The following is a 22,171-nucleotide window of genomic DNA, read 5'->3' on the forward strand; positions in this document are numbered from 1 at the left end:
AGGCCCAGGACCCAGAAAAAATTCTCTTATTCCTTGGGAGGAAACAAACAAAAACAAACAAAAAAAAAACCCCTCCATTAAGGATATTTGCACTCAGGTCACTAAAAAGTTATGTATAGGAAACCATTACATATGAAATGGGCATCTTGCATCTGTTTCCCAGAGCCTGAACTTGGGTGAAGCCTCCAGGTTGGAAACCATTTTGGGAATAAAGGTTTGAGCCCAGTTAATGCTAGAGGTCATTGAAGACCATCTCCAGGCACCAACCTGTATTTAACAATTTTTTAAAATACAGTTTATTTTATTATTTGTTTTGAGAGACAGAGAGAGAGCGTGTGCACGTGCACGAGAAGGAGAGGGGCAACGAGACAGGGGGAGAAAGAATCCAAAGCAAGCTTTGCACTGTCACCGTGGAGCCCCATACCAGGTTTGAACCCACAAACCATGAGATCATGACCTGAGCCAAAATCAAGAGTAGGATGTTAAACCCACTGAGCCACCCAGGCACCCCTGTATTTAAAGATATGAAATCGACCAGGCACAGATGACGTAAGCAGGCAAGGAGATGACAGATGACCACCCTGTGGGCCTCCTACTTGGAAGCAGAAAGGGGCAGATGGTAGGAACCGAGGTCTTCCCTTGGGGGACCAGACATCCTCGCTCCCTCGGGAGTTCTCTTCACACTCCTAGAAACCCCCAATCCACGAAGAGGGTGAGCTTGGCAGAGGCCCGTCAAGCGGTACCTCCCAGAGGTATCCTCCCTGGACGGCCTCCTGGGAGCCCCAACCGCGTGGCATCAGGAGCCACGGGATGCGCATCTCTGCACCTAAAATGCATCAGGGCCCACTTAGAGCGCTGGGTGCACATCCACGGTGAAGTCACTAACAACCATTACTTCTGAGGCCTGTGTGTCTATTTAGAATTTGAAGAAATTCTTCAGAAATCTGCTACGGTAGGAGGAGGAGGCTTGGTCGAGGTAAAGTTCTCTCAGCCCCGAGCTTGCCGTGGGAGGATGGGAGTGTGTGAAAAACCTCGGGGCTTCCACTCCCCCAGCCTGACTTGATTCTGTCAATTCATCCCTAAAGGTAATGTCAAAGTTGGGGGTAACAGTTTTTAAAACGCAGCGTCGTACGGTTGCAAACCAGGCGGAGAAGCCGACGCCTTGAGCATTGCTCAACGTAAGAACTCAAACTTGAAGCCCCGCCAAGGAAAAAACGACCCCGCGCGCAGGCGCACGCCGTCCTCCGCCCGTCCCGCCCGTCCCGCCCTCTGCCCCTGCTCCGCCTCCAGCCCCGCCCCCTTCTCGACCCCGCCCCTCCCCACGCGCAGATTCCTCGCATCTTCCGCACAGGCCGGCTTCACCTCTGCCTGCACTGCGCCCTCCCGGCGTGGGGCGTCGCTGTATCGGTCTGCGCGCTCGACACAGATACCTCCGGCGCTCGGGAGGGGGCGGGAGGCGGAGCAAAGGCGTAGGGGCGGCGTCACCGCGGGCTTGGGGCGGCCGGCGGCTAGCGGAGGCGGCCGAGTCGGTGGTCCTGGGGTGATGGCTGCCTCGGTGTTCTGCTGCCTGCGGTGCTGCAGGGACGGCGGGACGGGACACATCCCTCTGAAGGAGATGCCGGCGGTGCAGCTGGACACGCAGCACATGGGTAAGGGCCCTCCCTTCTCCAAACCCAACGGCCCACGCCGGGTGGGGCGCGGCGGGTCGGGGGCAGTGAGGGGTCGGAGGGACCACACGCCCACGCGCGGCCCTGCCTCTCCGGGCGCCGCCCTCCGCTCCCTGCTCTCAGTTGCTGCCCTCGATCCCATTTCGTCTCGCGGCGGACTCCACCTCGGCCCTGTTCTGTGTTCAAGGCTACGCAGCCCTGTCTGCCCCTGTCATCGGGAGGTGCTTGTGCGCACCTACCCATTTTCACGGGAATCTCGGAGCTGCCGCCTCCCGAGACTCGTCAGCTGTTCCCAGGTGAGGGGAGCGCCTCTGGTGCTCCTCCTACTGAGTTACTACTAAATTGCCCAAACAGGATTTGTAGCCGCAAATGAATATTAATATAAACATTCTCAGGGGGGGAAAAGGGGCGGGGGGAGAAGTAAAAATTGTTCTGAATTTATCAGCATTTCTAAATTTCAAAGTAAATATAGCATCGCTATTTTTTTGATTTAGAATTAAAAGTGAAAGAAAGTAACCTTGATTGTTGGATAAGAAAATAAAAAACTTCACACTGTGTATTTTTTATTTAGGAACAGATGTTGTCATTGTAAAAAATGGAAGAAGAATATGTGGAACAGGAGGTTGTTTAGCCAGTGCCCCTTTACATCAAAACAAAAGCTACTTTGAATTCAAAATCCAGTCCACAGGTCGGTATAATGGTCCTTTACTATTAAAAGTCCTAATTGTTGTAACTATTAAGAGCAGTTCTCGATATATGGAAAAGATTAATGAGGCAATAAAAAAGCACGAAACTTATTTGGAAGATCCTTTTTCCCACCCCTCGGGTGGTTCCAGTTAAATTATACTTTAGGTTCAGTTTTCTTATTTGTAAAATGGGATTACAGGAACTGTAATCCTGCTTCACATGAGTTATACCAATGAAAGTGTTTTAAAGACAGGGCACACAGGATCAGTGTTAGGCACTAGCGTTATTAATGGGTACTAAATGCGCCTTTGGATACTAAATGTTTTCTTTTGTCAAGCATACAAGGTGTAGACTCTTGATGTTTTATCTTAGCATAAAATCAATCTTATAATCCGTTTTTTTTCCCTCTTAATTCTTGTTAAGATGCCCAAGTTCATTGTCTTCTGAAGCAATCAGCAAATTTAGAATTCTGATAGAAGGCTAATGTTTATACTTCTCATTAAAAACTTATGGAGTTTCTTGAATCATACAACACTTCTGCTTGAGTATTATAATAATGATTAGATAATTTGTAGCCATATTGAATATGGAGAAATATATTTTTAAAGCTTTATTATAAAAAAATTACTAGTGAAATATAGTATGAATAATGTAAGTATAAGTGTAGAATAGGAAAAGTAGAGGGAATAAATCATACTTTTACTCGACAAGCTTGAATGGTATAAAGCATCTTTCTGGAGCTTGTTTTCTAAATTAGTTCAAAATACTGATTTTGCTAAGTATATGAAATAAATATGAATCTGTCCTCCATTCTTTTATAAAATATCTCTGGCTACTAAAATCTTAAGTAAAACATACCTTTTCTCAAGAAAAGCAAATGTTTTCTAGATCCTTGCATCCAGTGCAAATTTTTATGTGGATTTTCTGTAAAAGATGACATCTTCAGTGACATCCCTAGAATAAATACATTGTTGGAGTCTGTAAATTGATCTCTCAATGAAAGCCTGAGGCAGTTATGCCAAAATGTATCACAGCATGCACAGTTCTTTAGGAGTAAGGAGAGTAACCCTGCCTAGAACTGTTGTCCCATGAAATCAATATTACCTTCTGTTACTCTTAAAATTGTCCCACTCTGGAGAATAAATTACATAGTCAGATTATTTAGGAAGCCCAGACAGTGATATCCAGACATGAAACTTTTTTTTTTTTTCAACGTTTATTTATTTTTGGGACAGGGAGAGACAGAGCATGAACAGGGGAGGGGCAGAGAGAGAGGGAGACACAGAATCGGAAACAGGCTCCAGACTCTGAGCCATCAGCCCAGAGCCTGATGCGGGGCTCGAACTCACGGACCGCAAGATCGTGACCTGGCTGAAGTCGGACGCTTAACCGACTGCGCCACCCAGGCGCCCCCAGACATGAAACTTTTTGATAGTCTTGCTCAATTCAGAAAAATTAATCGATTGGCAACATGACCTTGAAACCTTCTTCCATTTATAGATTTTCTCCTAACTGATTTTGATAAAAACTGAGAAGGAAACAGTTTGAGACAAAATCCAGAGCTTTAGGTATTCTGTTTGGCTGCTTAAGAGGAGAGCTGCTTGCTTTAAAATCAGCTTAGACCAAAAGATTTTAAGCCCACTGACTTAAGGCACGGGTAAGAAAATGATTTTACACTTCATCCTTAATTTTCTCCTCTCCATAATTTTGACCAGGTCCTATATTATTTGTCACATATTATATAGATGTAAAAACTAAAGACTAATTTCCCACTTCTCCAAAGTAGTGCTTGGCTGGAACCCTAGGCCTTTTAAATTCAACGTGTAGCTTTTTAAAAACATCTTTCAGAGAATAGTGATGATGATAATAGCTAACATCTAAAAATACTCTGCTTCACTTAACCGATTGTGGGGGGAATACTTACACTGTTACAGGTGCTTTACTTGATTACCTTGCTATATCTTTTAATAACTTTTTGAAGTCTGTACTGTTAGAATCCCAAGTTCACAGGTGAGGAAGCAGAGAGAGGTTAAATAACTTGCCCCAGAGGACATAGCTAAGCCAAGGTTTAACCTAGTCCTTACAGCTTCAGGGCCCTCTCTTATCTCCTAGGCTGTACTCCATCTGTCGAGAATATAGGGTCGTTTGCAAACTACTTTTAAAAGATTTGTTTTTTTTAAAAATTAATAAAAGGGGCGCCTGGGTGGCGCAGTCGGTTAAGCGTCCGACTTCAGCCAGGTCACGATCTCGCGGTCCGTGAGTTCGAGCCCCGCGTCAGGCTCTGGGCTGATGGCTCAGAGCCTGGAGCCTGTTTCCGCTTCTGCGTCTCCCTCTCTCTCTGCCCCTCTCCCGTTCATGCTCTGTCTCTCTCTGTCCCAAAAATAAATAAACGTTGAAAAAAAAAATTTTTTTTTTTAAATAAAAAATTAATAAAAGATAGTTTAGTGATAGTGTGCCATTTCTTTTAAAAACAATTTACACTCTCTTAAAAACAACCCCTTGGGGTGCCTGGGTGGCGCAGTCGGTTAAGCGTCCGACTTCAGCCAGGTCACGATCTCGCGGTCCATGAGTTCGAGCCCCGCGTAAGGCTCTGGGCTGATGACTCGGAGCCTGGAGCCTGTTTCCGATTCTGTGTCTCCCTCTCTCTCTGCCCCTCCCCCGTTCATGCTCTGTCTCTCTCTGTCCCAAAAAATAAATAAATGTTGAAAAAAAAATTAAAAAAAAAACAAAAGAACCCCTTGTTTCATATTCTTCAGATTTTGGGGGCATTTAAACTATTATTTTTTAGGAATATGGGGTATTGGCGTCGCAACTCAGAAAGTTAACTTGAATCAGATTCCTCTTGGCCGAGATGCCCACAGTCTGGTGATGAGGAATGATGGAGCCCTATACCACAACAACGAGGAGAAAAATAGGCTGCCAGCAAACAGCCTCCCACAGGAGGGAGACGTGGTGGTGAGTTTTCTTGTGGAGTTGCTTTCCACTGTAAATTATTCAACTTGAACGGCTTTTAGTGTATATAGTTTTGCTTGGGAGTTTGCAGTTTGAATTCCGAAGCACTGGGATTAGATCTAATGAGGTACATGTTCCAGAGAAAGCACTTGATAAAGATGCTGCTGGCTAACCTAACTGCTCTCCTTTCTAGAGCTGCCACTGGCCAGGAAAATTAGTGTGAGCCCTTATTCCCATTCAGGAGAATTAATGACAGCTTGGCTCTCGATCAACATTTCCTGCTTCTCTCACATCAGAGAAATCTTCACCCACAATTTTAAAAGTTTGCTGACCTTCATATTAGAAAAAACCAGGGGGGGACACCTGGGTCGCTCAGTAGGTTTAGCATCCAACTCTTTGTTGCCATCAATTTCTTCCAGACTCTTGTTAATGTTGATCTTTTGGCTTCTTCCCATGAATCATGAATGTTTTTAGGCCATGTTTTGAGTGGTGAATCCTCGGGGCACCTGGGTGGCTCAGTCAGCTAAGCGTCCAACTTCAGCTCAGGTCATGATCTCGCGGTCTGTGAGTCTGAGCCCCGCATCGGGCTCTGTGCTGACAGCTCAGAGCCTGGAGCCGGATTCCGATTCTGTATCTCTCACTGCCCCTCCCCTGCTCACACTCTCTCAAAAATGAATAAATGTTAAAAAAAATGTTTTTTTCAATAGAATGGTGAATCCTTTTCAGAAGGTTTTCAATTTACTTTGCCCAAGTCCTTCAGAGGAATCACTATCTATGGCAGCTGTAGCCTTACGAAATGTATTTCTTAAGTAATAAGACTTGAAATTACTCCTTCATCCATGGGCTACAGAATGGATGCTGTGTTAGCAGGCATGAAAACAGCATTAATCTCACATACATTGTCAATGAGCAGTGATATTTTGAAAGGAGCCTTTTGTTCTGAGCAGTAGGTCTCAACTGTGGGCTTAAAATATTCAGTAAACCATGTTGTAAATAGAAGTGCTGTTATCCAGGCTTTGTTGTCCCAGCTATAGAGCACACAGAGTAGATTTAGCATAACTCTTAAGGGCCCTAGGATTTTTGGAATGGTCAATGAGCATTGGCTTCAACTGAAAGTCACCAGTTGCATTAGCCCCCGACGGGAGAGTCAGCCTGTCCTTTGAAGCTTTGAAGTCAGATGTTGACTTCTCCTTTCTAGCTATGAAAGTCCTAAATGGCATCGTCTTGCAGTAGAAGGCTGTTTCATCTACACTGACATCTGTTGTTTGGTGTAGCCACCTTCACTAATTTTAGCTAGGTCTTCTGGACAACTTGCTGCAGCTTTTGCATGAGCACTTGCTGCTTCACCTTGCACTTTTAGGTAATAGAAATGGCCTCTTTCCTTAAACCTCATGAATCAACTTCTGCTAGTTTCACACTTTTCTTCTGTCATTTCCCCCCCTCTCTCAGCCTTCACAGAACTGAAGAGAGGTAGGGTCTTGCTCTGTATTAGGCTTTGGGTTAAGGGAGTATTATGGCTGATTTGATCTTCTAAGCAGGCACCACAAATTTCTCCATATCAGCAAGAAGGTGTTTCACTTTCTTATCACTTATATAGTCACTGGAGTAGCACTTTTAATTTTCTTCAGGAACTTTCCTTCGCATCACAACATGGCAGAATTGGTGCGGAAGACCTAGCTTTTGGCCTATCTTGGCTCTCTACATGAGCTTAATCATTTCTGACTTTTGACTTAGAGAGACATGTGACTTCCTTTCCCTTGAACACTTAGGGGCCACTGTGGGGTTATTAATTGACCCAATTTCAATATCGTGTCTCAGGAAATAAGGATCCCAGAGGAGAAGGAGAGAGACTGGCAACAGCCGGTCAGTGGAGCAGTTAAAACCCACACGTTTATTGTTCAAATTTTGGTCTTATATGGGCGTGGTTTGTGGCACCCCAAAATCATTGTAATGATAACATCAAAGATCATTGAATGAAGATCACTGTTACATATAATAATGAAAAAGATTGAAATATTACAAGAATTACCCAAACGTGACCCAGACTTGAAGTGAGAAAATACTATTGGAAAAATGGCACTGATAGAGTTGCCCGACGTTTGGTTGACAGAAACCTTTAATTTGTAAAAAAAATGCAATATCTGCAAAGTGCAGTAAAATAAGGTATGCCTATATTTAATTTGTTATGAACTTCTTTTAATAGCATTTTATTAGGAGTGTTGATCCTCATTAATCTTATTAAACTTCTTCACTTTCACAACTCTTCAAAGAACTGGACTCAAAATCCTAAGGTTTGATTGTAGAAAAGTTTTTTTGGAAAGCAGGGGATGGAAAGAGTTACATATTGTTAAGACTTCTCTATTTTTATTCCCAACTAGATATATTTAAGTCATTACCAAAGCCACCCTCTTGAAAATGTAATCCAAAGACCCTTTCTGTCTTTCCCAGTTATTTCTTTTTATATGCTATTATTGAAGAACTTTCTACACAGATTTCAGGCTTTTAGCTCTTGATGAGGGACAAAGTCTTAGGATCTCCTTCAGCAAAGGTGCTTTTCTGCATAGAACCTTGGGTTCGTGGCTCTGGTACCAAATTGAAAGGAATCTATACATAATGAAGGAAAGTTTCTAATAAGATGACACAGGGTAAATCCAGGTTATTGAATTAAAGAACTATACAGTATTTTGGTAAGAATGAAGACAAATGTGGAAAATAAGGTTTTTAACCGGGGTCTGATCTTCCATCTCTTCTGCAGTTTAAAAAGTATAAAGAACACTTAGTTTTTAAATGGGTAAATTATTGAAAGTGTTGTAGGAGTCAAAAGGCATAAACCATTTTTGAAATCTGTTTTTCCCTGTTCATCTTTTTGAATAGCTGGTTTTGTATTTGTAGATCATTGCCAGATGTCCATAATACGAAACACTCTTACTCAAATGGATATTTCTTGAAAGAGAATCTTGAAGTCAGGTTGAGGCTATCACGCTGTTTACACTAAGATGAAATTCAAACATAAGCAAGGATAATCAGTAACAAATGTTTTTCTTTGTTGATGTATTGAATTACTGTGTGCTATTCTTGCCTTCCTATCTCATTCACTGAAGTGACTGATACCAAAAACTGACAGATTTAAGAATGTCATTTTTAGTCTGTCAGCATTATTAAATTAGACTTTGAGTTTTTGTACCCATCCTGATAAAAGGAGAACTTTAAAAAGGTGAAATATATGAAGAATCAAGAAAAGTAAAACACCACCCTACCATATTACCTTTATCTTCTTAGTTCAAACATTTGAGAAAAAATTTCACCAAATTGCTGACAGTGGCATAGGAAAAGTAGAAATGATTATAAGACAGGAAAAACAATTGCTTCTTAGCCTTTTGGCCAAGATCAAGTGTAGTATTTTTTCTTATCAGTTTAGTATAAGACAGGAAAAACATTTTCATATGTGTAGAATTTAAGGCATATGCCATTCTCTGAGGAGAAATCAAGAAAGATAAGCTTTCAACATCTGACCAAATGATTATATTCATACAATAATCATATAATACCCATAGGGCCTCCCACAGCACTAGGAAACATACCTGGCTTAAGCTTACTTTTTTCCTTCTGTATGTAGTTTTGAAAAGTGCAAATTATATTCTAAAATTGCATTATTTCAGTTTAATTTCAGAGAAGTTTTTTTGGGGGGGGGAATTTGAGCCTTTTATTTATTTATTGTGTGTGTGTGTGTGTTTATTTTTTTAATTTACATCCAAATTAGCATATAGTGCAACAGTGATTTCAGGAGTAGATTCCTTAATGCCCTTACCCATTTAGCCCATCCCCCCTCCCACAGCCCCTCCAGTAACCCTCTGTTTGTTCTCCATATTTAAAAGTCTCTTATATTTTGTCCCCTCCCTGTTTTTATATTTTCCCTTCCTTTATGTTCATCTGTTCTGTGTCTTAAAGTCCTCATATGAGTGAAGTCATATGATATTTGTCTTTCTCTAATTTCGCTTAGCATAATACCCTCTAGTTCCATCCACATAGTTGCAAATGGCAAGATTTCATTCTTTTTGATTGCCGAGTGATACTCCATTGTATATATATACCACATCTTTATCCATTCATCCATCGATGGACATTTGGGCTGTTTCCACACTTTAGCTATTGTTGATAGTGCTGCTGTAAACATGGGGGTGCATGTGCCCCTTCGAAACAGCACATCTGTATCCCTTGGATACATGCCTAGTAGTGCAATTTCTGGGTCGTAGGGTAGTTCTATTTTTAGTTTTTTGAAGAACCTCCATAGTGGTTTTGAGAGAAGTTTGAGAGAAGTTTTATAACCATTCTATGTAATAATAATAACATTACTAATAATAGCAAATGCTTTTCTCTAGAATTTATTATAGGCCTGGCACTGTTCTAAATGCCTGGCAGGGTTTAAATTGTTTAATCCTCATAATGACTCTGTAACATAGATAGTATTATTATCACCGTTTTACAGATTAGGGGAAGTTAAGTAACTTCTTGTATGGAGGGATCCCAGGATTATTATACAGGCAGCTTAATTTCAGAGTCTGTTCACTGAACATGCAAACAATTATGTCAGATTTTTTGGTGTCATTATGGTGGAATCAGACCTAGTTTCTAGATCATAAAAAGGACAGATTAAATTAGAAATAGTTGGAACTAAACCCTGCTAGTAGGAGTTGGGGGTTCTCATATCCTTTCTCACTTCTTTCTTTGGTATTGAGACCTTACCATTATGCTGCAGGTTTGGGCTTTAAAATTTGCTTGCTGGCAGTATATGCTGCCACCAGGTGGTGAAGGGTGCCTAGATTACAGGCCTGATGTCCCGTAAGGTAGTCCTCTAAAGAGAAGACACATTATTTTTATGTAATTTTGTTTTTGTTTTTTGAATGAAAAAAAGGCCTCTTCATTACAGAAACTAATCCCAGCTATCATTTAACTTTATAATTATATTTAAATACATAAACTGAAATGAAACAAAAACTGCAAAAACTGTCTCTCTCAATATTTTGTAACTTAATAAATTATCATTTAACCATGGCTTTGCTAAGGTTTGAGGAGAATCTTTTATAGCACTTAACATACTGACTCATCTGGACCTTTGTTGTTTTAACTGGAAGGTGAGGGAAGTTAAGACTAGATCATGTGTCAGATCTTTTTCTACCTCTAAAATATATCCACAGTCAGGGGGTGCCTGGGTGGCTCAGTCGGTTGGGCGTCCGACTTCGGCACAGGTCATGATCTCACGGTTTGTGAGTTCAAACCCCGCATCGGACTCTGTGCTGACAGCTCAGAACCTGGAGCCTGCTTTGGATTCTGTGTGTGTCTCTCTCTCTCTGCCCCTCCCCTGCTCATGCTCTGTCTCTATCTTTTAATAACGAATAAATGACAAAAAAAATTAAAAAAATAAAAAAAAATAATAAAATAAAATATATCCACAGTCAGAATTCCTTGGAGCAGTTGCTTGTTGGTCTGATGATGATTTTTCTACTGAAAGAACTGTCTACTTAATTCTTCAAAGAAAAGCTGGCTTTCTGTCATCAGGTAGTAACTATGACATTAAGTTTTAAAGAGAGGTAGTATGGCATGGCAAGTAGGGTATTCTGAGGCCATACTGCGTGGGTTTTAATCCCAGCTCTGCCACCTCCTAACTCTCTAACCTTATGTAAATTATTTAACCTTTTTCTGCCTTAGCTATTTCATCTGTAAAATGGGGATGATAATAATAATACCCATCTTGTTGTGAGGATCAAATGATTAAACATGAAGTACTTAGAATAGTGCTTGGTAGATAATACAGGCTTTTTAAGTGTTTTCCAGCATTTTAATGTATGTATTAATAATAATTGTTAGTATCCATTGTGACTTTTGTACCATCAATAATGTATAGATACACAGAGTGATCTATTTTTATTCTACTTTTTTTTCTTAGTCTTTTGAGCTGTTGTTTTTCTGTTTTTAGCTGGGTTCTAACTACCAATTATAGTCCATTGTAAGCACTAGCTTCACTTTGGTAATACATTTTGACATATACGAGAGCAAGGTAAAGAGATATGGAAATGTATTTCTTTTCAGAAATAAGTTAAAGACACTTCTTCACAACTTGAGAACAGTGACAGGTAGTAAGCCCTAATGCTAAAAACCTCATTGTTTTCCCCCCTTAAGATCAAATTCTATTAGAGGGGCGCCTGGGTGGCGCAGTCAGTTAAGCGTCCGACTTCAGCCAGGTCACGATCTCGCGGTCCGTGAGTTCGAGCCCCGCGTCAGGCTCTGGGCTGATGGCTCAGAGCCTGGAGCCTGTTTCCGATTCTGTGTCTCCCTCTCTCTCTGCCCCTCCTCCGTTCATGCTCTGTCTCTCTCTGTCCCAAAAATAAATGTTTGAAAAAAAAAAATTAAAAAAAAAAAAAGATCAAATTCTATAGAGAGAGAGCAGTGTTTTCTCTATGAGTTTTAAAGGCCTCTCTGTGCATGGTAGGCAGTACTTATATCATCTTAATATTCAGAATATAAAATTCAGATTATCTGAATATAATAACTCAGACTCCAAATTGTTCCTCATTTGTTTTACCTCTGATGTGAACCCTTGGGACTTTACATGACTTTGCTCCCACATAATCACCACTAATTTTTTTTAGCTCAGTTCAAGTAGAACTCTACCAAATTGTAAACCCTTAATGAAAGCTACTGTGACACCTTACTTCAATTTTTTCCATGCTTCCCAGTAGTGCTTTTTGACTATTTAGGCTTTTTTTATTGGAACATTTATATTTTTACTTTTTAACATTTTTTTTCCTTCCTAGGGTATTACATATGACCATGTAGAATTAAATGTATATTTGAATGGAAAAAATATGCATTGTCCAGCATCAGGTATACGAGGGACAGTGTATCCTGTTGTTTATGGTAAGCTAAAATATTTCTAAATATTATTATATATGTTAACTTTTACTCGACATTTTCCTTAACTTAATAACTGTCATTCAAAAATCTGGACAAGTTGGGGTGCCTGCGTGGCTCATTTGGTTGAGTGTCCAACTCTTGATTTAAGCTCAGGTCATGATCTCACTGTTCATGAGTTCGAATCTCACTTTGGGCTCCGTGCTGACAGTGCAGAGCCTACTTGTGATTCTTTCTCTCTCTGCCCCTTTCTCTGCCCCTCTCTGGCTCTCTCTGTCAAAATAAATAAATAAACTTAAAAAAAAATCTGGACAAGTTAATAAGGACCTTTTTTTATGAAATGTACTGAGTAGGATACTATAATCCCACTTCGCAGTACTAAGGAAGCTTTTTATTCCCCATGTATTAAAAAACTGCCCAAAACATTGAATATAATTAAATATATAATAACCATATTCCCTTTTTGAATCATGTATTCATATATTCTAGAACATTCCAAAAAGCTTTACTGAATTTACAAAGCTCTTTCTGCCAGTTATTGGGGAGATTTAGGTTACGAAGAAATGTAATTGTAAAGAATATTGTGGAACTATAGATGGGAATTTTATGTAGATTGACCATTAGTCACCTTTATAAAATTACTTGAGTGTTAAAACTCTTTTGAGAGAGAGAGAAAATTGTGACTTTGAATAGTATTGATATGTATGTATTATAATTTCTGTACAAGTATATCCCTTCAAGAATGGGTTACTTAAGAGATGACTCTATACCACTTAATTACTTTAATTTTTATTACAGAAAATTTCAAGCATGTGTAGAAGTAAAATAGTATAATGAACGCTCATGTACCCATCACCCAGCTTCAAACAATTATCAACTTGGAGCCAGTAACGCTTCATCTACCCCCTAATACTCCTCCTGTTTTTCACCTTCCCTCCTTGGATTATTTTGAAGTAAATGTCAGATGTTATATATCATTTTATTCATAAATATTTAGTATGTGTCTCTAAAAAGGAAGGTGTCTCTCTTTATAGAAAATAACAAACATAAGCACAGTGCCTTTGTCACTATTCTGCTTTATTTTTTATGTTCCCAACTTTAAAGCAACAAGTATCTGATTTTTCTGCCTGTGGTTTTAATAGATCTAAAAGTATTTTCTCATTTAATTACTTTAAATTTTTAGATTTGAGCTATAATAAAAACTAATTACTAATTTTTATAGTAATTTATTAGAAAGGTAGCAGTGTTAGTGATGACAGACTGGGACATCAGAAAAGTATTCAAATAACAAATGTAAATATTTAATAATAGGATAATAATAACCAAAGCCTATGCTTTACTTTTTTTTAACTTTTTTTTTCTTTAATGTTTATTTATTTTTGAGAGAGAGAGAGACAGACAGAGTGTGAACAGCTCCCCTGGCAGAGAGAGAGGGAGACACAGAATCTGAAGCAGGCTCCAGGCTCTGAGCTGTCAGCACAGAGCCTGACACGGGGCTCGAACCCACGGACCGACCGTGAGACCATGACCTGAGCTGAAGTCGGACGCTCAACCGACTGAGCCACCCAGGCACCCCATATGCTTTACTTTTTAGTTAAGGTTTTCATTAGTCTTCTTTTCTCCTAAAAATTACTTTCCAGTGATTTTACCTTCTCTGTCTTTGCATGCAAAAGTGTATTTTTAACTTTGATTTCAGTTAGTTTCCTTGCCATATTGGGCAAGCCTAAAAGCAGTTCCTTTAATTACTTAAATAATTGGAAATGTAGCTTAATATTCTAAAAAACTGAGTCTGAAATAAATATCAGTAGAATGAATTACACAAATTAGTTTAGCAAATAAAATTTTTATTCCAAATTATTTCTTTGATTCAGCATAATTTTTAATGTAGTAAAGTTATAGATAGTAAATAATATATATTTTATAAATTGACATTAGTAAATTAGTCAAATTAAGCCAAATATTTTAATAGTTTGTTACTATCACAGATAAAAATAAAACTTAAGGGGCACCTGGCTGGCTCAGTTGGTAGAGTATCGAACTCTTAATCTCACGGTCGTGAGTTTGAGTCCCATGTTGGGTATAGAGATTACTTAAAAATAAATAAATATGGGGCGTCTGGGTGGCTCAGTCGGTTAAGCGTCCAACTTCAGCTCAGGTCATGATCTTACAGTTCGTGGGTTCAAGCCCTCATCGGGCTCAGAACCTGGAGCCTGTTTCTGATACTGTGTCTCCCTTTCTGCCCGTCCCCTGCTCACGCTCTGTCTCTCTCTGGCTCTCAAAAATAACTAACTAACTAACTTAAATTCCTTTACCCTTTATCCCTCCTTCCCATCTCTAATCCTAGATCCATCCATTCATTTTGTCAGCTCTTAACACAGAACTTATGGAGAGGAAAAAAATATGGCACACTCAAAAAGAGTGTCATTACAAAGTTTTGACTTCCAGCCTAAGCTGTCAACGTTTTTTGACAATTCTTTTACATTCTACACATTGACTATGCTTCTTGAATTCCCTCCTCATTCTCCACAGATGATCTTATCTTCAACTTTATAAAGAATGAGGCTATTAATGGTGCACTCCACCTTCCCAGCCTTACCCTCCTAAAGCTTTTCTGGATCAGATCCAATCTTGCCTTCTTTCTGTCCCATCTTAGATGAAGTGGTATGCTTCATGTTAAAATACACAGTGTATAGTCTGGATTTCAAACTCCCCAACTCTGGGACTTCACTTTGTCAGTTATTTCACTTATATCTCCTGTCAGGAACCTCTCTCTTCAATGCCTATGAAAATTCCGAGTCCTCCTTATCCCCCAAAACCCTTCCTAAATTCATATCCCTCATTAGCCCTCTATTTACCCTGCTTTATATGGCTTCGTTTTTACGCCATATGCTATATCACTCAGTAGTTCTTCAGCCCTGTCTGACTGCCTTTAGCACCACTTCACTGAAACCACCCTTGTTAAAACCTCTAGTGGCTTCATGAATGTCAAATTCAGTACTTAACTTTTTCCTGCATTTATTATGAAATACACATAGTTTAGTAATGTGCATTAATCATATTTCTGTAGTTTAACAAGTAGCTATGAAATGAACATTCATATTATTACCACAGTCAACATCATGAATATATTCATCCCTCCTAAAAGTTTCCTTCTGTTCCTTTATAATCCCTCCTGCTCGCCTCTCCCACCCCAGCCCCGACCAAGCAATGCCCTGATCTACTTTCTGTCACCACCGATTATCTGAATCATAAGTTTGTATTATTCTTTTTTTCTCTGGCTTATCTCAGCATAATTATTTTGAGATTGATCTATGTGGTAGCATGTATCAATAATTCATTCATTTTAGTTGCCAAGTAGTATATATGGTTCATTGTGTGCTTATATCACAATTTGTTTTTCTCTTCCCCTGTCAATGGATATTTAGGTTTTTTCCAGTTTGGGGCCATTACAAATAAAGCTGCTATGATCAACATTCATGTACAAGTCTTTGTGTGGATATATACGTTTATTTCTCTTTGGTAAATGCTGGTAAAAACATGTAGAAGGGCGCCTGGGTGGCTCAGGCAGTTAAGTGTCCAACTCTTGATTTCTTCTCAGGTCATGATCTCATGGTTCATGAGATCAAGCCTCATGTCGGGCTACGCACTGACAGCATGGAGCCTACTTGGGATTCTCTCTCTCTCTCTCTCTCTCTCTCTCTCTCTCTCTCTCTCCCTGCCCCTCCCTGACTTACACTCTTTTTCTCTCTCTAAATAAACATTTAAAAAAAAAAATGTAGAAGCTGAATAAGGACTGCAGTCTAGTTAACAGTACTGTATTGATGTCCAGTTTTCTGGTCTTGAGATCATACTGTAGTTATGTAGCCTATTACCATTAGAGGAAGCTGGATGAAGGGTACATAGAACTCTTACTATTTTTGCAACTTTTTTGAATCTATAATTATTTCAAAATAAAACAATTTTTAAAAAGTAATACATTTTAATGTATAAAATTAAGAAAATACAGGTAGGCAAATAAGGAAAAAGTTAAGTACTCTTATTCACACTATCTGATTATTAGTAATATTTTGATATATAGCCTTTCATTGTTTTTGATGGATTTGGTTTTACATTGTGGTTATTTTTATCAAGTAGGATTATGTTTTGTAACCTGGACAGCAGATGTATTTATTCTTTTTGCCTGTTAACACTATGATATTATAAAGACAGTTTATTTTATAATTGTGTATTCTTTCTAATTAAGGCTTCTAATTTCTTTCTTTCTTTTTCTGTCTCTAGTTGATGACAGTGCAATTTTGGATTGCCAGTTCAGTGAATTTTATCACACTCCTCCACCTGGTTTTGAAAAAATATTATTTGAACAGCAGATCTTCTGAGTGTATTTGTTTTTGAAACTTGTGTTTCTGCACTTTTAAAAGTGTTTACCGTTTAATAAAGCTTTACCTGACCTGTAGATGAAAATATATTCTTAAAAATACGCTTGTTAATGTTGTTTAAGGAACCAGTGTATTCAAGATACCATCTGGAAGTTGTGATTTAAAATACTTCTGTTCTGTGAGATGAAATCTGCATTTTGGACAGTTTATTTAATTGTTATTTAAATAAATATAACTGTGGGTTTGATTAACAGTATTAAGTAGAAATATGTATATAGATATTTAAAAGGGAATCTTTCTTACGTAAAGTATTTGTTTTTATAATAGAGATGTAGCGTTGGGTGGGTTTTTCTCATTCTGAAATTTAGACCTCATTATTTTAAGTCTGCAGTCTAATAATTTTGTGTCTCGGTGTTCTTTTTTATACAGAGGATAACAAAGTGACAGAAAATATATCATTGGGAACTTCTTTTTTGGTGATTTATTTACTGTAAAACGTACCACTTTTCTTAAACTTTAAATTGTTTATTTTGTTTGTCATTGCTTTTGATTTGCTTTGTGAAAGGAGATAAATGTTTCAGTAAATGTCAGAGCATTTTGTTGAAGACCATCATGCTGTGTTACTTCAATACCAGAGTAAGTAGTGGTTGATTGGTGATGTAGTATACACTGGCAGACATTTAGAATAGTATGCTGCTTTAAACTTAAATATAATGAGATTATTCTTTTAAGGACTTTTATTTAAATATGTGTTTTTCTGTAAGGAATAATAAAATAGTAATTAAGGAATATTTAGTACTACACTAAATACATGTTCTTCCTGTTTTGTTAAGTATACATTAAATTCACTTCATCCTTGATTATTTCAGAAGTTCAGAGATCAGTGAATCCTCTCTGTGACCTTGAGCCTTTGCCAAGTCTTCAGTTAAGATTCCTTTAATGCTCTACTAACCTGAATTAATCACTGTACTCAGTGATTGGTACAGTTTCCTTTTCTAGAGAGCATGCGAGGATGTGTACATTTCCCTCCTTTGGCAACAAGTACAAAGTGTGTTGTGCTAGAAAAACATGGGCATTAAAATCAGAGATCTGAACTGTAATTTTGCCATCTAATCCCCTTACCTCCTCAGCTGAGTTCCTTAGCTCCCCTGAGCTCAGGTTCTCCATTTATAAAAGGGATACTCATACTTGCTTGATAAGATTCTGTAACTAATTAAGCTAATATCTGAAAAACATCTGAATCATCATAGGCACTTAATAAATGTAGCTTCCTTGTTGACTCTTAAGAAGTGGTTTTCATAGTGTTCTCAGACATCAGCACTGCCTGGGAACTTTATAGAAATGCACATTCTCAGGCCCTGCCCCAGACCTACTGAATCAGAAACTGCCAGGAACAGCACCCAGGAATCTGTGTTTGAATAAGCCTTTCAGGCGATTCTAATACACGCTAAAGTTTGAGAACCACCGCTCAGGAGAGAATGATTGCCTACTATAAAATTTCTAAGGATTTAAGGCTATTTTTGACCCCTAGGCAAGAGAATCCTACACAGTGTTTATTGTTTGTTTGGTAGATAAAACTGTGACAGTATGCTTTGAAAACATAAATATACTTAAGTAAATTTATATACAACCTAAATTTACCTCTGAAGATACAGAATTGAACTAACTATATTTATGCATTTTTGTCTGATGTTCTGTCTTCATTTGTAAAGAACATGGTTACTTTGGAAAGCAAATTAAAATGACTACTGTTTGCTGTCTTTATTAATGTTATCTACCTCTTAGTTATTTTTTTTAAAAAGCCAACCTTTTTTTAATCATATTTTTTTCTCAAGGCTATCTTTTCTGCCTCTAGTCATACAAGATAGGCACAATACTAAAAATGATGCATGGGTTACGTCCTCGGCAACAGTTTGATGAAGTATAGATGTGTGTTTTTAATCTGCAGGTATCTAAGTCCTCTTAGGAAAATTACCTCCCTAAACCTATAACCTCAGTCTAACCTTGAGAAAAATGTCAAATTCCAGTAGAGGGACATCCTATAAAATACTTGAGGAGTACTTCTCCAAACTGTCAAGGTCATCAAAAACAAAGTTGGAGAAACTGTCATACCCAAGAGGAGCCGAGTCCAAGGGGATATAACAAGTAAATGTAATGTGGGATCCAGGGACAGAAAAAAGACATTAGGTAAAAACTCTAAGGAAATATGAATAATCCATGGATTTTAATAATATAAAGTATCAATATTCATTTATTAACTGTAAATGAATAAATACATTTATCCTGTAAGATGTTTATAACGGGAGAGACAGAGAGGGGATATATGGAAACTACTACCTTATCAATTTTCCTGTAAATCTAAACTAAAATAAAAAATAAAGTCTTAAAAAATTACATTGAGCTAAGAGAAACTCAAAAATAAAGCCTTTCATGAAGCCATCATGAAGAATATTAGTACAGTATAAACCCATAGCTTAAATATTTAATGATAGCTAAATATAGACATAGATGGAACATAAAACACAAATACCTGCATTTGTTCCTGGCCAAAGAGACCATGCCCAGTGTCTTTCTGTATACTGCAGAAATCCATTGGTACTAGTATAGTTTTCCACAGTCAGGTTGAAAATCAATGATTTATTATCCATGTTACTTCAGTAATTTCAGTATTAACAAGGATTTGTAATGTTAGATATGTGAAACAAAATAGTTTTTTTTTAGATATCAATTATCTTTTTCCCTTCAATTTTATTTTTTTTTATTTTCCATAATGTATTTTTTTAATAATTTAATAATTTAATCCAAATTAGCACATGTGCAACAACGATTTCAGGAGTAGATTCCTCAATGCTCCTTACCCATTTAGCCTATTCCCTTCCCACAACCCCTCTAGCAACCCTCTGTTTGTTCTCTATATGTAAGAGTCTCTTATGTTTTGTCCCCCTCCCTGTTTTTATATTATTTTTTGTTTCCTTTCCCTTGTGTTCATCTGTTTTGTATCTTAAGTCCTCATATGAGTGAAGTCATATGATACTTGTCTTTGACTAATTTCGCTTAGCTGAAACAGAATCTTTTCATCAGTTTACATACTATAAACCAGAAAAAGTTTGGTTTTTAATTGCCTTTGGCTCATTAGTTAAGATGATTTGAACATATTTTTAACTTGGATTATAGACTATTATAAATTAATTTGAGAATGGTAGAAAACAATTTGACTTAGGGCTTTTCTAAATCATTAACAAAAACAGACATATGCATGATATTGTTGCTTAGATATTGTTAACTTTATTTTCTAACGTAAGTCTAGATATGGACCAGCAAAAGCATAGCTAGAAATGCAAGTGAGATCTTGGCCGAGTTTTGATAAAATACATTAAATCAATAACTTCTTTTAGAAAATGTAAAAACACTAGATACGATTGTGAGGAGAAATCTGCAATCAAAACTCTAGAATTTCCCTGTATACAGATATAACCAAACCTAGAACTCATAAATGGAATATAATCAGCTACCACTTATATTAAATTGCACTAATTATGCAACCTGGCAGGGAAATACTGTTGGGAGCCAATTGGGCTGTTCATGTGAATGAGTAGAAACATAATAGTAGAATCAATTAACTATTGTTCTTCCATTTACTGAATAAGATATGAGATCCCCTTTCAACTTGCTCTTTTAAAATAACTGTGACAAAATTATTGAAATAGTGGGTATAAACACAAAATAATGTCAAATATAATTAGCAAAATAAATGAAATCACACACTATCTATCCAAGAGTTCTCTAGAAATTTAAAGGAAAAGTTGTCCCAGTATTGGCTGAAATGTGTAATCTGTGGTTATATAGGAATCATTACAACACAGTCATTCAACAATTGTATCATTTATATGTGTTTCATAAATACTTAAGGTAGTCCTGCCCTCAGGGAGCTCTACTAATTGCAGTTCGTAAGTTTGGCACTCTAGAATACCAAAGATATATTGGTAAATGGAAAAAAAAAAGTTGTTAAATATTTCTGTGTATAATACGAGCCAATAAAAACCTGGGGTCTAGGAAAAAGTATGAAGTAGTATACACCAAAATATTATATCTTGGAAATAGGATTACAGGAAACTGTCTCTTTTATTGATAAATTTATCTGGTAAATTGTTAGTTGATACTGTGACAGGCACCAGCAGAAGCCTGATGCCCAGACCCAGGAAAGTTAATAGTGGTAATGAAACTGCATGTGCAGTAGACCAGTTCTAGTAGATACTACGTTTTTAAAAGGACAGTGATAAACTAGTGAAGGCTACCAGGCTACTGAGGTTCTGCTTAATCCATGAATGAATGGATGATTATGGGAATGTTAGAAGAAAATATTCAATTCACTGGACTGTTGAAGCCACAGTGACTTGTCAGATGCTGATCATCATAAGAAGGAGGCTAGAAATAAAGCCAAAAAATTCTATAGATTCATCTGTGTGATTCTCACAAATGTATTTCAGGAAAGGCAATCATAGATGTGTTTCTGATACCTCATCGTTCATCACCTGAAAAAAATGGGTAGATTTATTCTCTGTTGCCCTGGAGGCTGAATTATTTGGAAGGTACAAGGAAGCAGATTGCAGTTTAAGATGGGAAAGAACTCTATTCACCACTGAAATTGCTGCCTTGCAAAGAAATGGACTTCTGGTCCCTGGAATTGTTCTAACAGTTGTTTTAAAATGTAGGGTTTTTTACTGAGGTATCGTGGGCCAACAGATCAGGGGATGACTGCCCTTGAAAAAGCTAATTTGTTACAGTTCCCAAGAGGAAAGGACACACCATGCCACACAGGCACACACAGGTAAGCGTCAGGTTAGGTCAGGAGGCAGAAGGAACAAGGGGAAAGCAAAGCGTGAGCCCTTATTGTGGTTTCCGTGGTCAAGACAGGGTAAACACACTTAGGATTTGCTACTTTAAATAGGTTCAGCAGGCTCTGGGGTATAGAGGCTGTCTCAAATTGTCTGGTACCTTGCCCTGTGGTGATTAGGACAGGGGAGTATTGACAGGGCAGTGTATGAGCCAGATAGACGAGGTGGGGCTTTGGATTGGTTGGTTTGTAAATGAAAGGCAGGATCCTGGCTGTCTCTAGGAATCAGCTAACTGGGGGTGGGGCTGTGCCTCTCCTGTCAGTAAGGCCCCCAGATGCCAAAGCATCAGGAATACAGGAAATAAGAGCATGTAATGAGTACACAGGCTGGTTTACGTAAATCATAAATATGGTTCCTGCTTGGTTAGAGGCTGAAGTAGATGTTTTCTAAAACTGTGATTTGAATTCATTCAGACTGTTGCCAAGTCTCCAAATAAGTTAAACTGAAAACAAAGAAATGGGAGATGTAAGAGTTCCAGGGATCTATACTGGGACTTGTCATATTAACTTTGTGTTAATTCTGGAAAGGGGAGATGATGTTAAAGTTCATTTAGGAACATAGTGCCAGCTCGACAGGGTAAGCCAGAGTTCTCACACAGTTTTGTGAGTAGACAACAGTGACTTACAAGTGATGAACAAAAAAACTGTGAGGTTTAGGGATAAATAGACAAAACTATGAGTACCAT

At 38.2% G+C, this 22,171-nt stretch overlaps 1 protein-coding gene and 1 pseudogene across 1 annotated transcript; both read left to right on the forward strand.

Moving 5' to 3' along the window:
• Positions 1 to 1,453: 1,453 nt before the first annotated feature.
• SPRYD7 (SPRY domain containing 7) lies at positions 1,454 to 18,364 on the forward strand. Its single transcript, XM_040448360.1, has 5 exons — positions 1,454 to 1,649; positions 2,239 to 2,355; positions 5,143 to 5,309; positions 12,119 to 12,221; positions 16,494 to 18,364. The coding sequence occupies exons 1-5, from the start codon at positions 1,544 to 1,546 to the stop codon at positions 16,589 to 16,591; spliced, it is 591 nt and encodes a 196-aa protein (XP_040304294.1). The 5' UTR covers positions 1,454 to 1,543; the 3' UTR covers positions 16,592 to 18,364.
• LOC121013061 (uncharacterized) lies at positions 8,668 to 8,781 on the forward strand (annotated as a pseudogene).
• Positions 18,365 to 22,171: the final 3,807 nt, after the last annotated feature.

The sequence above is a fragment of the Herpailurus yagouaroundi genome, unplaced genomic scaffold (assembly GCF_014898765.1).
Source record: "Herpailurus yagouaroundi ecotype Mexico unplaced genomic scaffold, PumYag 197, whole genome shotgun sequence".
In the NCBI taxonomy this organism is placed as follows: Eukaryota; Metazoa; Chordata; class Mammalia; order Carnivora; family Felidae; genus Herpailurus; species Herpailurus yagouaroundi.

Bases quoted from the DNA above. Each gene is read 5' to 3' on its own strand.
- SPRYD7 (XM_040448360.1), top strand. From the start codon at position 1,544: ATGGCTGCCTCGGTGTTCTGCTGCCTGCGGTGCTGCAGGGACGGCGGG. The intron at 2,356-5,142 runs GTCGGTATAATG...ATTATTTTTTAG, and splicing joins ATTCAAAATCCAGTCCACAG to GAATATGGGGTATTGGCGTC. The intron at 5,310-12,118 runs GTGAGTTTTCTT...TTTCCTTCCTAG, and splicing joins CACAGGAGGGAGACGTGGTG to GGTATTACATATGACCATGT.